Source organism: Gadus morhua, chromosome 23, assembly GCF_902167405.1.
Source record: "Gadus morhua chromosome 23, gadMor3.0, whole genome shotgun sequence".
Taxonomy (NCBI): Eukaryota; Metazoa; Chordata; class Actinopteri; order Gadiformes; family Gadidae; genus Gadus; species Gadus morhua.
This window is the reverse complement of record NC_044070.1, coordinates 23,546,322-23,558,821: the sequence shown is the minus strand read 5'-3', so window position 1 is coordinate 23,558,821 and position 12,500 is coordinate 23,546,322. Positions and strand designations below refer to the sequence as shown.

The 12,500-nt window shown below is 49.9% G+C and overlaps 2 protein-coding genes across 3 annotated transcripts in view; both read right to left on the bottom strand.

Annotated features, from left to right (window-relative positions):
* LOC115537192 (E3 ubiquitin-protein ligase RNF31-like) overlaps positions 1-12,500 on the bottom strand; it is a 28,599-nt gene that overhangs the window by 12,336 nt on the left and 3,763 nt on the right. The window contains exons 7-16 of the mRNA XM_030348916.1: positions 10,941-11,136; positions 10,272-10,418; positions 9,507-9,662; positions 7,653-7,797; positions 6,936-7,103; positions 6,189-6,309; positions 5,413-5,564; positions 4,914-5,058; positions 693-735; positions 96-398 (exon numbers count right to left, since the gene is read on the bottom strand). Coding sequence (XP_030204776.1) covers positions 96-398; positions 693-735; positions 4,914-5,058; positions 5,413-5,564; positions 6,189-6,309; positions 6,936-7,103; positions 7,653-7,797; positions 9,507-9,662; positions 10,272-10,418; positions 10,941-11,136 — 1,576 coding nt within the window. The remainder of the gene's footprint in view (positions 1-95; positions 399-692; positions 736-4,913; positions 5,059-5,412; positions 5,565-6,188; positions 6,310-6,935; positions 7,104-7,652; positions 7,798-9,506; positions 9,663-10,271; positions 10,419-10,940; positions 11,137-12,500) is intronic.
* Positions 6,936-11,575, bottom strand: LOC115536859 (E3 ubiquitin-protein ligase RNF31). Of its 2 annotated transcripts, none has more exons than XM_030348280.1 (7): positions 11,376-11,575; positions 10,941-11,136; positions 10,272-10,418; positions 9,507-9,662; positions 8,669-8,725; positions 7,653-8,048; positions 6,936-7,103 (listed from the first exon to the last, which is right to left on the bottom strand). In XM_030348280.1, exons 2-6 carry the CDS (start codon positions 11,133-11,135, stop codon positions 7,755-7,757), a joined length of 849 nt encoding a protein of 282 aa, XP_030204140.1. In that variant the 5' UTR covers position 11,136; positions 11,376-11,575; the 3' UTR covers positions 6,936-7,103; positions 7,653-7,754. The 2 variants fall into 2 exon arrangements, with proteins under 2 accessions (XP_030204140.1, XP_030204142.1); XM_030348282.1 differs by having other exon boundaries at positions 7,653-8,039.

Below are 12,500 nucleotides of genomic sequence, written 5' to 3'. Positions count from 1 at the left end.
CCGGCGACCTCCTGGTGACCCGCCGACCCGCTCTACCTCCTGAGCCACATGTCCCCCCGTGTCTTTCCTGTTAGTTCGGGTCAGTCCGCCGCTACCTTGATGTGCTGGATGAGCTGCAGGCTTTCCTCCCGGCTGGCCCTTCTCTGCTGGTCCAGGAGCTGGTCTGGGCTGAAGTCCTGGGGGGGGGCTCTGGCTGGGATCTGATCCGGGACGCGGGCCGGGGCCGGGCCAGGAATCACCCCACCTCCTCCTCCTCCTCCTCCTCCTCCTCCTCCTCCTCCTCCTCCTCCCCCTCCTCCTCCTCCTCCTCCTCCTCCTCCGCCTCCGGGCGGAGAGGCACACATCTCACACGCTGTGGAGGAGGCGAGGTTTCGGTAGGTGCACGCCTGGCAGGTCCACTAGGAGAGGAGGAGAGGAGGAAACATCTGAAGGTCCACTTCGTCATAATGTATCACCCCAGGCTAGACTGGGGAGCCACGCCCGTTCTGCCGGCGATCTGACTCCGCCCCGCACTAAGGTCTGGAGAAGAGCGATACGTTTCTTTCTGATTCAGACACACGCGCTATTGGCTGGTTTAACACAATAACGACAGGGAAGCGACGGCAAGCAGCCAATTGCGAACAGAGTCATTTGAACTAGGCCTGCTGATCACGCCTCTTGTGCTGAAGAAAATGACAGCAGGCTCCCCAGACCAACGTGTAATCTACGATGGAGCTCGGTCTGGCAATAGCCAGGCTAAAGGTGCGGCCACACCAGACGCGTATCTCGCGTACTTCGCGTATAAAATCGCCATTTTTTCCATAGGGAACCATTGGTTTACGCGCGTATAAGCAACATTTTACGCGAGTATAGCGCGTATGTGGCGCGTATATTTACGCGCAATACGCGCTATACGCGCGTATATCGCGTACATTTCAAGAGTTCAAAAAATTGAACTTTTTACGCTCAATACGCATGATACGCATGACGATTAGCCGCGTTGCCCAATCAGCGTTGAGCTTGACCCGACGTCACTGGCAGAGAGTAGTGAGCTTGGACAGAAGCATACGGCCGACATCTTTCTTTATTCTGTGTGGAAATAGTAACATAGTTACGCCATTAAATGCTTTTATGGAAACATTTCTAGCGAGAAATGTGCATTTTACTTTCATAATGTTCACTCGGTGAATGTGAAGGATGTTTGGTTTGATAGTTATGACGAAGAGGGAACGCTCCGTTCACTTGCATGGACAGAGTCTCTGGTTACTAAGCAACCTCAACGTCTTGGCGGACTATTTCTCTGCTGGGAAACACACCAGACACACCATGTGAAGTTATTGAACCCGATTATTGTTATTTATATCCGAGATTATTTAATCTAACCCGATCTAAACTCTATCACCCAAACACGGCGGCGTTGGGGTTTCCTACCTCGGACTCCAGCGCAGCCACGGCCGACAACTTTCTTTGTTCTGGGTGGAAATAGTAACATAGTTACGCCATTAAATGCGTTTATGGAAACATTTTTAGCGAGAAATGTGCATTTTACTTTCGTAATGTTCGCTCGGTGAATGTGAAGGATGTTTGGTTTGATAGTTATGACGAAGAGGGAACGCTCCGTTCACTTGCATGGACATGGACTCATCTAGGCGAGTGACGTATGCGCGTATGGCGCGTATTGCGCGTATGTGACCATTTTTGACACAAAATGGTCAAGCAACATTTTACTTGCGTATCTCGCGTAAAAGATACGCGAGATACGCGTCTGGTGTGGCCGCACCTTAAAGGTGCGGCCACACCAGACGCGTATCTCGCGTACTTCGCGTATGAAATCGCCATTTTTTCCATAGGGAACCATTGGTTTACGCGCGTATTACACGTTTCACGCGTAATACGCGTATAAGCAACATTTTACGCGCGTATAGCGCGTATGTGGCGCGTATATTTACGCGCAATACGCGCGTATATCACGTACATTTCAAGAGTTCAAAAAATTGAACTTTTTACGTGAAGTACGCGAGATATGCGTCTGACGAGACATGCATTGCCCAATCAGCGTTGAGCTTGACCCGACGTCACTGGCAGCTCGCCTTTTTTGCGTTTCCACCGCGGAAAACATGGTATCTGGTACCTGAAGTGGCTGCTTTTTCTAGTACCGCCTCGCTCAAGGTTCCAAGCGGCTGAGCCGATGCTAAAAGGTGACGTCGGCAGACGGCCGGCCACTGATTGGCCAGAGAGTGTGACGAAGTCACGAGAGCGACATGGCAACCATGCTGGTAACAGCCATAGCAGCGCCGCAGCCAACATATTCCACTTCTTCAACATGCCAGCTAATAATACGAACACGAATACCATCGCATCGATGTTCTCCATTGTTGTTATGTGGGTTCTGTCCATGTGTGGGTTACGTAGGTGTTGTTTGCGTCGCGTACACAAATACGTCACGGCCCTTTCGCGCAGCCGACCCCGCCCACGTCCCGGAGGTACTATTTGCGGTGGAAAAGGACCCGCGCTGCTACCGTGTCGAGTCGTGTCGAGTCGTGTCGAGTCGTGTCGAGTCGTGTCGAGTCGTGTCGAGTCGTGTCGAGTCGTGTCGAGTCGTGTCGAGTCGTGTCGAGTCGAGCTACATGTGCGGTGGAAAAGCGGCATAAGCAACCTCAACGTCTTGGCGGACTATATATCTGCTGATCAACACTACGAATGCTGGAAACACACCAGACACACCATGTGAAGTTATTTAACCCGATTATTGTTATTTATATCCGAGATTATTTAATCTAACCCGATCTAAACTCTATCACCCAAACACGGCGGCGTTTGGGTTTCCTACCTCGGACTCCAGCGCAGCTTATCCTGGGGCAACACACACACACACACACACACACCCAACCGTGGGGAGCCTCATCCTGGGGCAAGACACACACACAGACACACACAGCCACGGCCGACAACTTTCTTTGTTCTGGGTGGAAATAGTAACATAGTTACGCCATTAAATGCGTTTATGGAAACATTTTTAGCGAGAAATGTGCATTTTACTTTCGTAATGTTCGCTCGGTGAATGTGAAGGATGTTTGGTTTGATAGTTATGACGAAGAGGGAACGCTCCGTTCACTTGCATGGACATGGACTCATCTAGGCGAGTGACGTAGGCGCGTATGGCGCGTATTGCGCGTATGTGACCATTTTTGACACAAAATGGTCAAGCAACATTTTACACGCGTATCTCGCGTAAAAATTACGCGAGATACGCGTCTGGTGTGGCCGCACCTTAAGCCCAGACTAGAGTCGTTACGATATCGAAACCGGTACCTGAAATCCATCCGATAGATCCTGAGCGCAGGCATCAGTGAGTCTATGCACCGATCCGATACTAGATCCGAAACGATGCATACGACATGCGATATAGTAGTCATCTGCACGCTTAAATAAGTGCATAACATGAACATAAGAATCGTTGTGTTTCAGTCGGCTTAGCTCTTGATCTGTACGTCACGTCCTCGGACATTTGAATCATCGGGCTCTGGTGCTCAATGTAATGTAAATGTCTGAGTCAGATTTACATGCTTCCACATGCGCCACTTAGTGGGCAACCAGCCCTGATTGGATCACAGTCAGCCCATCCATTATAGCCGACGTCATGGTGGTGCCCTGCTACTGCCCATTCCCACCCTACGGTAAGTACGGATAGGAACCCCTTCGTCCGGTCCCGGAGGTCGTTTCGTCCGTCAGTGTGTCCGTCGCCTCTGAGCTTACGAATCCGGAGTGCTCCGGGAGAAACGGAGCAATACCACCGGAAATCGAGGCGGCAGTATAGAGTCAGAAGTCCAACCATTCGCGAAAATAGAGAGAGTAGTATAATATGTGATATGTATATACATATTGTATTTAACATTTATACTCATATTATACTACATACCTGGCCTTTTTATTTTAATTTTACTGCAGCCTATCATGAGCTGCAGTCAAATTATTATTCTTTATATGATTTTATTTTTTTATTACTGGCTCATGATAGGCCCCCAGATCAGTGGGCCTATCTTTTATTTTTTATATTACTGGCTCATTATAGGCATGATCGGCGTAGGCCCAAGACAATGTGATTTTTTGTTTGGGGCTTACAAAGATCACAGGCCTATCATGAGCCAAGAAAAGGGGGGGGGGCACGAGTGGTAGCTGGGCCCAGTGGCCACTTGACCACCACAGCCACAGTCGTCTAACCCACCCCGCCCCCTGTCAACAACGGCATCTTCATTGTAAGATCCTCTCTCAACTAACGAACCTCTCCGCCCCAGGGCCCAACGGCAGGTGAACGCAGGCCTGTCTACAGATGCTGTTTGCGATTGTCGATGCCGTTCAACAACGCTGAAACCGGGTAGTCCCGGAAACGTTTGGTACGGACGGACGAATTGGCCTTTACAGCTCCCCCCTCAGCTCGACCGGGATTCAGACCGGCATCCTAGTGAGAGATCACTCATAAATGATGGCTGTGATGTAAGAACTCACAATGATCTGAAGACGACTAAATGTGTGGCTGTTACCTAATCATCATCACAAACATTTACATTTACATTTAGGGCCTTTAGCAGACGCTTTTATCCAGTGCGACTTAAAATAAGTACGTTTGTCAGAAGAAAGGAAAACGAAAATATATGGCCATCAGCCCAGTAAGGACGTTCATAGAACCAAGTGCCAAGCGCTAACCATCTCTAGGTTAACCCGTTCAACGATAGCTAGCATTAGACGCTACACGCTGCTAAGTGCTATAAACACTCCCACCACTGCGTTACCCCAACCCTCCGATAACTGCCCTGGTGACATCACAGGGGCACTTTACCCCGAGGGGTGACAGACGGATCGACTCGTCAGCCTGGGTTTGAAAACAGGGTCGCCCCTGGAAACACAGCAGCGCTCGTTGGCGAGGAGTGACCCACCTGCGTGGCGGGGGCGCCCAGGAGCTTCGGCGCGGTCCGGGCGAGGGTGGCGAGGGACGGCCGGTGGGCCAGGCGGGGCGCTCACACACCGCGCACAGGACGCGGGTGGCCTTGTTCATCACAGTGCAGCTGGTGCACTGCCAATCTGGGGGGGGGTGGGGAGAGAGGGGGGGGTGGGGGTGAGCTGATCTGTGGTCAGTTGAATACGCCGGGTGTGTTGGTGGCGTTGTGAAGATGGCGGCCTGTGTGTTCCTGGGACGGCCGCCATGTCTTGGTTTTAGAGTTTGTCTGCTGTTTAAAGGTGACATATCACACCACCAGGTGTGAGTGTGATTGGCCGCGACGAGCCGTTTTGAAAACCGGCCTCTTCTGACATCACTAGTGGGCGTGTCCTCCTAGATGTGCTCTGGATAGATCAGTCTACCAGCCTGCCCGGTGGACTGGAGCAAACGTTGCTCATCTATCCGTCGCACATCTAGTCGGCGTGGTGAAGGCTCACCGGTGGTGGGGGACAGGGGGCCTTTTGGGGTGTCCTCCTGGGGCCGGGGGCTGGGGCTGGCCAGACGGGGGCGCTTACAGCCGTCACAGAGCACCGTCTGCATCGGGTTCTCCACGGAGCAATGGCCGCACGTCCACGTGGACGGGACGGAACTGTAGGGAAGGGAGCTGGAGGAGAGGTACAGTTAGTCCTTCTTTAATGTCTAATGTTGAGAGAACTGTAGTGAAGGGAGCTGGAGGAGAGGTACAGTTAGTCCTTCTTTAATGTCTAATGTTGATAGAACTGTAGGGAAGGGAGCTGGAGGAGAGGTACAGTTAGTCCTTCTTTAATGTCCAATGTTGAGAGAACTGTAGGGAAGGGACACAGAGGGAAGAGACGCCATGTTCACCAACAGTTAGTGCGTCTTTAATGATTTTTTAAAGCTGCGCTAAATCATATGTTCTCTGTGCAGTTGAGTCCCTCTTGGAACTGACTTACTAAATTGGGGGATTATCGGTTCTGATTGCTTGTCCGTTACCGGACACTAACATGACATAAAATGGATGGACTACATGATTGGAATAAAATACATATTAAATTACAATCTAAATTACATTTGATTATGTAATTACAAAGTACAAAGTAGGTCATAACAGGAAAGGCAGACACAATAAACCCACCAATTAAGGGCAGAATACTCATAACAAATGGTTTAAGATAGTTTAAAATGGCCGTCGTTTTAAACTGGGGCTCTCCACCTCATTCTGTGGAATAGAGACAATGAAGTCGTCTCTGACCTGCTGGCCCTGGGCGGCGTCAGGGCGGTCCTCGGGTGCCCGGCGCGCTCGGGGTGCTGGTGGTAGACCCCGTCACACACCAGGCAGAACTTCATGACACAGACGGGGCAGTCCATATCCACTGGCAGGACGCCACAGATGGAGCAGTACTCTACACACAAACTGATATTAGACAAACAAAGGCTTCCAGACGTCCTGTCAGACCACGGCCATATCAATAAAGGTTCTTCTGGAGGGGGACCACAAGCTCAGAACTTATCCTCTCTCCCTCCCTCCCTCCCTCCCTCCCTCCCTCTCTCTCTCTCTCTCTCTCTCTCTCTCTCTCTCTCTCTCTCTCTCTCTCTCTCTCTCTCTCTCTCTCTCTCTCTCTCTCTCTCTCTCTCTCTCTCTCTCTCTCTCTCTGCCTCTCTCCCTCCCTCTGCCTCTCCCTCTGCCTCTCTCTCTCTCTCTCTCTCTCTCTCTCTCTCTCTCTCTCTCTCTCTCTCTCTCTCTCTCTCTCTCTCTCTCTCTCTCTCTCTCTCTCTCTCTCTCTCTCTCTCTCTCTCCTCAAGACACAGAGTTTCCTGTGTTCTCATCAAGCAGAAGAATGCCTAAGGGAATCCCTGTTCTCTTGTGACCGGTTAACCCCAATCAAAAAGGTTAACGTTTAGATGACACTTTGACCCTATGAACTCATTGATATTTGTATTCTTTTTAACTCTTGAATGAAATAAAACAGTGTTTTTTTTCGAAATTGTCATCACACACCCTTTTTGGCGGGTGGAATCGGCTCTCTCTTGTGATTGGCTCTCGCTGGGTTGCGGTGGAAGATTCCATCGCACACGTCGCAGAAGAGCAGGGGGGAGCACGACGCACAGGTTACCGTGGGAACGACGCCACACAAGTGACACCCGTCGTCTGAGGGGAGGGGAGACGCTGGAGGGAGAGAGGGGGAGAGAGTGGGGGAGAGACGTGGTTTATGGTTCAACGCTATCTCCACAAAAGAGAGAGATCAAGGAATATGAAGGAAAAAGGTTCATATAAAAGAGAGGGATGGAGTTGGAAGGGAGAGAGAGAGCGAGAGAGAGAGAGAGAGAGAGAGAGAGAGAGAGAGAGAGAGAGAGAGAGAGAGAGAGAGAGAGAGAGAGAGAGAGAGAGAGAGAGACAGAGAGAGAGAGAGAGAGAGAGAGAGAGACAGAGACAGAGTGAGAGAGAGACAGAGACAGAGACAGAGAGAGAGAGAGAGAGAGAGAGAGAGAGAGAGAGAGAGAGAGAGAGAGAGAGAGAGAGAGAGAGAGACAGAGAGAGAGAGAGAGAGAGAGAGAGAGAGAGAGAGAGAGAGAGAGAGAGAGAGAGAGAGAGAGAGAGAGAGAGAGAGAGAGAGAGAGAGACAGAGACAGAGAGACAGAGAGAGAGAGACACACACAGAAACAGATGGCAGTGAGCAACGTCTGAAACAGGAAGTGACCGAAGGGCGTGGCTCACGTGGGGTAGCTGCGGGGGGTTCCGGTCCCGGCGGAGGCCGGGAGAGACGCCTGGGGGCGGGCTTGGGGGGCAGGGCGGTGGAGGGCCGAGGGGCGGTGGGGCTCACGGGGGAGGTCCCGGTGGGGGCGGAGGGAGGTGAGTTGGGCTGGGGGGGGGGGGGGGGGGGGGGAGGTGCGGGGGGAAGAAGGGGGGGTGGTGTAGGGAGATTGATCGAAATCCAGGGAGGACGGGGGGTGCCCAGTGGGGGGGGGGGGGGGGTTTCTGGACGGGGGCAGGGAGCGGGGGCTGGGTGGGGGTCGGGGGGGGGGGGCTGATGGGTTTGGGGGGCGGGGCCGTCGATCTGTTGACGTCCGTAAGGGGGGGGGCTGCCACCTCCTCGTTCCTCTGCTGCTGGACCTGACCAGACAGACAGACAGACAGACAGACAGACAGACAGACAGACAGACAGACAGACAGGCAGACAGACAGACAGACAGACAGACAGACAGACAGACAGACAGACACACAGGCAGACAGGCAGAGAGACAGACAGACAGACAGCCAGCCAGACAGACAGACAGGCAGACAGGCAGACAGACAGACAGACAGACAGACAGGCAGACAGGCAGACAGACAGACAGACAGACAGGCAGGCAGGCAGACAGACAGACAGACAGACAGACAGGCAGGCAGGCAGGCAGGCAGGCAGGCAGGCAGACAGACAGACAGACAGACAGACAGACAGGCAGACAGACAGACAGACGACATGCGTACAGGTCGGGAGTTGAATTTCATAGGATATGAAATTCAATATAATGTATTTATTATATTCAAATATACAGGCATTTTAATATTTTTTCTTCAGTAAATGTTCGATCAGGAATATACATGCTGAATCTTTATCAATATTAACTTTAATTTTAGGTTTCAGGTTTATTGTGTTGCCATGGTGAAAAGAGAATCCCGGTTACCCAGAGCCAATAGGGGTACGGTAAACGGTAAACGGTAAAAGCTGGGAGGAAGTGGATTCTACATACCTCTGGAACGACCAATGGGAGGACGTCTTTAAAGAAATCTGGATTAGGATGGTTTCCCTGAGACAAACAAAAAGGAACCAATCACAGGGGAGAGAAGAGGAGGAGGAGGAGGAGGAGGAGGAGGAGGAGAAGGAGAGAGAGAGGGGGGAGGAGGAGAGAGAAGGGGGAGGAGGAGAGGAGGGGAGAGAAGGAGAAGGAGGCTCAACTCCTTGTTTCATGCACAGCGACAGACTCCCAATAGGGTTCAGTAATAGTTGTAGTGGAGCTGCGGTGGTGACTGCTACAGCAGGCCCCACAGGTTAAAGTTTGGATCACCGATGCTAGACCGAAACATAAATGATCTCATTCATCTGATCTTTCCTCGCGATCCGCTAGCTGCCCGCCCATTAAGCAGGTCGTCCAAAAAATGCGTCTCTGTAGGCAGCCTATGCTCCGAGATCATACACAAAATCAAACGTTACTACCAACCACTCAAAACCAAAATAAATAGTATGCCAACCAATCACCGACAAGGGGGGGGGAAGGGAGGGGCGAGCCGGCTCTGTTTGTTTGGATCCTTTCTTCAAATACCAACAGAAGTGACGTCACCCAACATCGCTGATTCATGAGTAATGAATGAGTAATATCACACTTTTAATCCACTGCAATTGGCAGTCTGGTATCATCCTCAGGGAGGTCTTATTACAACCTCTTGGCTCCACTGTCTCGGCCCAGATACTCCTGTTACATTCCTACTTGTAGACTTGCATGATATTGTGATTATTGAACATACTGTAGGCCTTCGGTAAACCGCGGATCAATAACTGATACGCCAGTGCCTCCGGTCCATCACCGGTACCTTGATGAGCATCTCCAGCTCCAAGCGCAGGCACGTGACCTCGAGGGTCACCGCGGCGACCTTGTCTCTATCGGGCTGCAGGACGTCGTCAGGGAACACCAGGCCGTCGACCTGCTGGACGGTGTAACCATAGAGATAGAGGATGCCCCGCCCACCCTGTGGAGAAGGCCATCAAGGAGAGGCGGAATCAGTGCATTTAAATCAGGGTTGACTTACATGTTTGAAGAACTAAGGAAACATGATGATAATATGTGAGCAATTGAATATACCAAACTTGTAAACCATTACTTGTCTGAATAGTGGTGAAGACTGTGTTTTACTTACTATGTTAAGTGACTAATCATGTTGTAGTAACATACTCCCCTGCCCATCTACATCCAGGATAATTTCCGACTATAAGCAAGCACTTTGTGAAAACTATTTCAGAACTTCTTCAGTTACTTTAGGCTATGATCATGAAACAACAACGCTGCCACTCACATAAGTCGACTCTCTTGCTCCACCAAGTGGCCACTGGTATGTACAGAACATGTTATTTCCTGTAATGTTTCACTTGGTGGAAACCTTTATTCAAAATTTCAAAGCGTCCCACAATACCGTCAATGAATGTATTCATAGCATTGGTGACTCCAGTGGGCATCTAACCACTAACTCAGTACCTCGAGAAGGACTGAGGAAGAGGAAGAGGAGGAGGAGGAGGAGGGAGAGAAGGAAGAGGGGGAGGAGAAGGAGAAGAAGAAGGAGGAGGAGGAGGGTCTAACTGACCTGCATGCTGTCCACCTGAGCTTTGAAGATGGGGTTGTTGTGCTTGACACTGCGCCAGTAACGGGGTCTGGCAAGGTTGTGCAGGTTGAGGCCATACTTCTCCAAAACATTCAGAGCTTTGACCAGTCTGCCCATTCGCTCCACAACCTAGGGGGACGGCAAGAATGACAAATTATACACCGCTACTGTAAACAACAATAAAAGGTGGAGCCTTTTTGATTTTAGAGGGTTAGTTCAGGATGTTTAATTGTTAATTCCAAAGTACCATACATGAGAGCATTGTCTAATGAAGTAGGCCTAATGTGTGATGTAGAATCTCCATTATATATCTACATGGTGAAACCTGTGACTGGACTCATACAGACACACCTATTTGCACTCATGGATAACACTGATCGCTTGTATTTTTACGGAGAGATTCGACATTCTGAGTGACAAAAGAAGCTGGGACTAAACTACTCTTGAAGAAACAGAGCTGAGCAGCGACCACGCTGAGAAGAAGATATTAAAGCGTGAAATTAATTAGACCCAAACCCTAACCCTCTCTGATGCAATAATAACTGGTTGTCCAACGGAACAGCATTAATCGAACGGACCCCATCATCATCATCATCATCATCATCATCATCATCATCATCATCGTCGTCGTCCCGGGACCCGTGAACACACCTGCGCCCTGCCGTCGCCCACGGTGTTCCCCCGCACTATGGCTGCGGCGTCGATGCTAAGGTACTTCTGGTTCAGGGGCAGAGGGAGCTCGGCCATGGACTGGACCCCGGCTTTGACCTGCGGTCCCGACCCCGCGGTGGTCAGCTCGGACGCCACTCTCCTCCTCAGCTCCAGCAGCTCCAGAGTGGCCGTCATTCTGGGGGGAGGGGGGGGGGGGGGGGCTCAGGTCAGTCCCGAGCAATGGAAATGAAAGCGATTCAAAACGATAAATAATTTTCCTAAATTGTGAGTGGAAGTTATCGATTAGATGCGTCTGGAGAAAGGGTAGCTCATTATTCCATCGCCGTGGAATAATGAGCTAGTAAGCCCAAACTTTGTAGAAAGAAAGCGAAACTTAAGTCCGCTTGGTATGAGACCCTGAAAGACAAAACCTACCTCAGTGTGTTTCACGCTTTCGTTTCTCTTCCACTTCTTTTTGTCCTCGTCCTGTGAGCAGAACATGCACTCGTACTCGGTGACTGAATTACCAATTTCCACCTAAACGGGCGTTTTCTTTAGGTGTGTGTCATGTCAAGGGAGGTCCGAAGTGAACTTGCTGTCACTTCACGTTCAACACCAACGCTTATGGTCTGCGCATGCGCAGACGATAAGCGCATACAAAAAACAAGTGCAGATGCGCACACACTTGGGTTTGTGGCCGTGAAAGAAGTGAAAACTGTTCTTCTGCTCCTCAGGGTCGTTCTACAAACGTATTAATTATTTAATATGCATTGTAGCACCTTGAGGTCATTGATGTAAAGTGCATTATAAATAAAATGTATTATTATTATTATTTTTATTATCATTATCATTATCATTATCATTATCATTATTATTATTATTATTATTATTATTATTATTACTTCCTTCCAGCAAGATATGAGTGTTTACAGGGGGATGACTCGGCCCTCCCCCGAATAAAACTAAGTTTCTTCCAGAATGCATTTGATGGTTGTCAGGATTTGTCCAATTCTTTTAGCAGTTAAAATATGGTGTACTATTTGCTTTGCTATTTTGTAAATCTAAAGTTTGTTGGAATTGTACGGTTGGCTATGGATGATGTATACAACTATAATGTCCTAGTATAACGTCAATAGGTATCAATGTCGAGTACAGAGACGAGACGGACTTTGGAGCAAAAACTCATCCAGGTGCCACCTCCAGGCGCCGGGATGGTTGATTCAATCAGCTGTTATTCAGCCTTATTGACACTGACCTCACGGAGGAGAGATAAGGAGATAGTTCTACTCATATAGTATTGAAAGTGCAGTGACATCACTGTTATGGAGGACTTCGGTGACCAGGGGTGATGCCGCTGGTGGGAATGGCACAGGCGCCGTGTGACACAAGTTACATTTGACCATTTTAATTGTACAATAGTATATTCTATACCAGTGCAAAATGTGGGGAAGACCATTATTTAAGCCTGTGATTTATTTGTGGGTGCCTAACCGATCACAAAGGTGGGGTGCATAAAGTCATGCCTTACGATGAACGTCTTCCTGCTCCTCCTGAGAGACG

Bases quoted from the DNA above. Each gene is read 5' to 3' on its own strand.
- LOC115536859 (XM_030348280.1), bottom strand. From the start codon at position 11,135: ATGACGGCCACTCTGGAGCTGCTGGAGCTGAGGAGGAGAGTGGCGTCC. The intron at 10,419-10,940 runs GTGTGTTCACGG...CCGTCCCCCTAG, and splicing joins TGGGCGACGGCAGGGCGCAG to GTTGTGGAGCGAATGGGCAG. The intron at 8,049-8,668 runs GTATGTAGAATC...CTGTCTGGTCAG, and splicing joins TCCCATTGGTCGTTCCAGAG to GTCCAGCAGCAGAGGAACGA.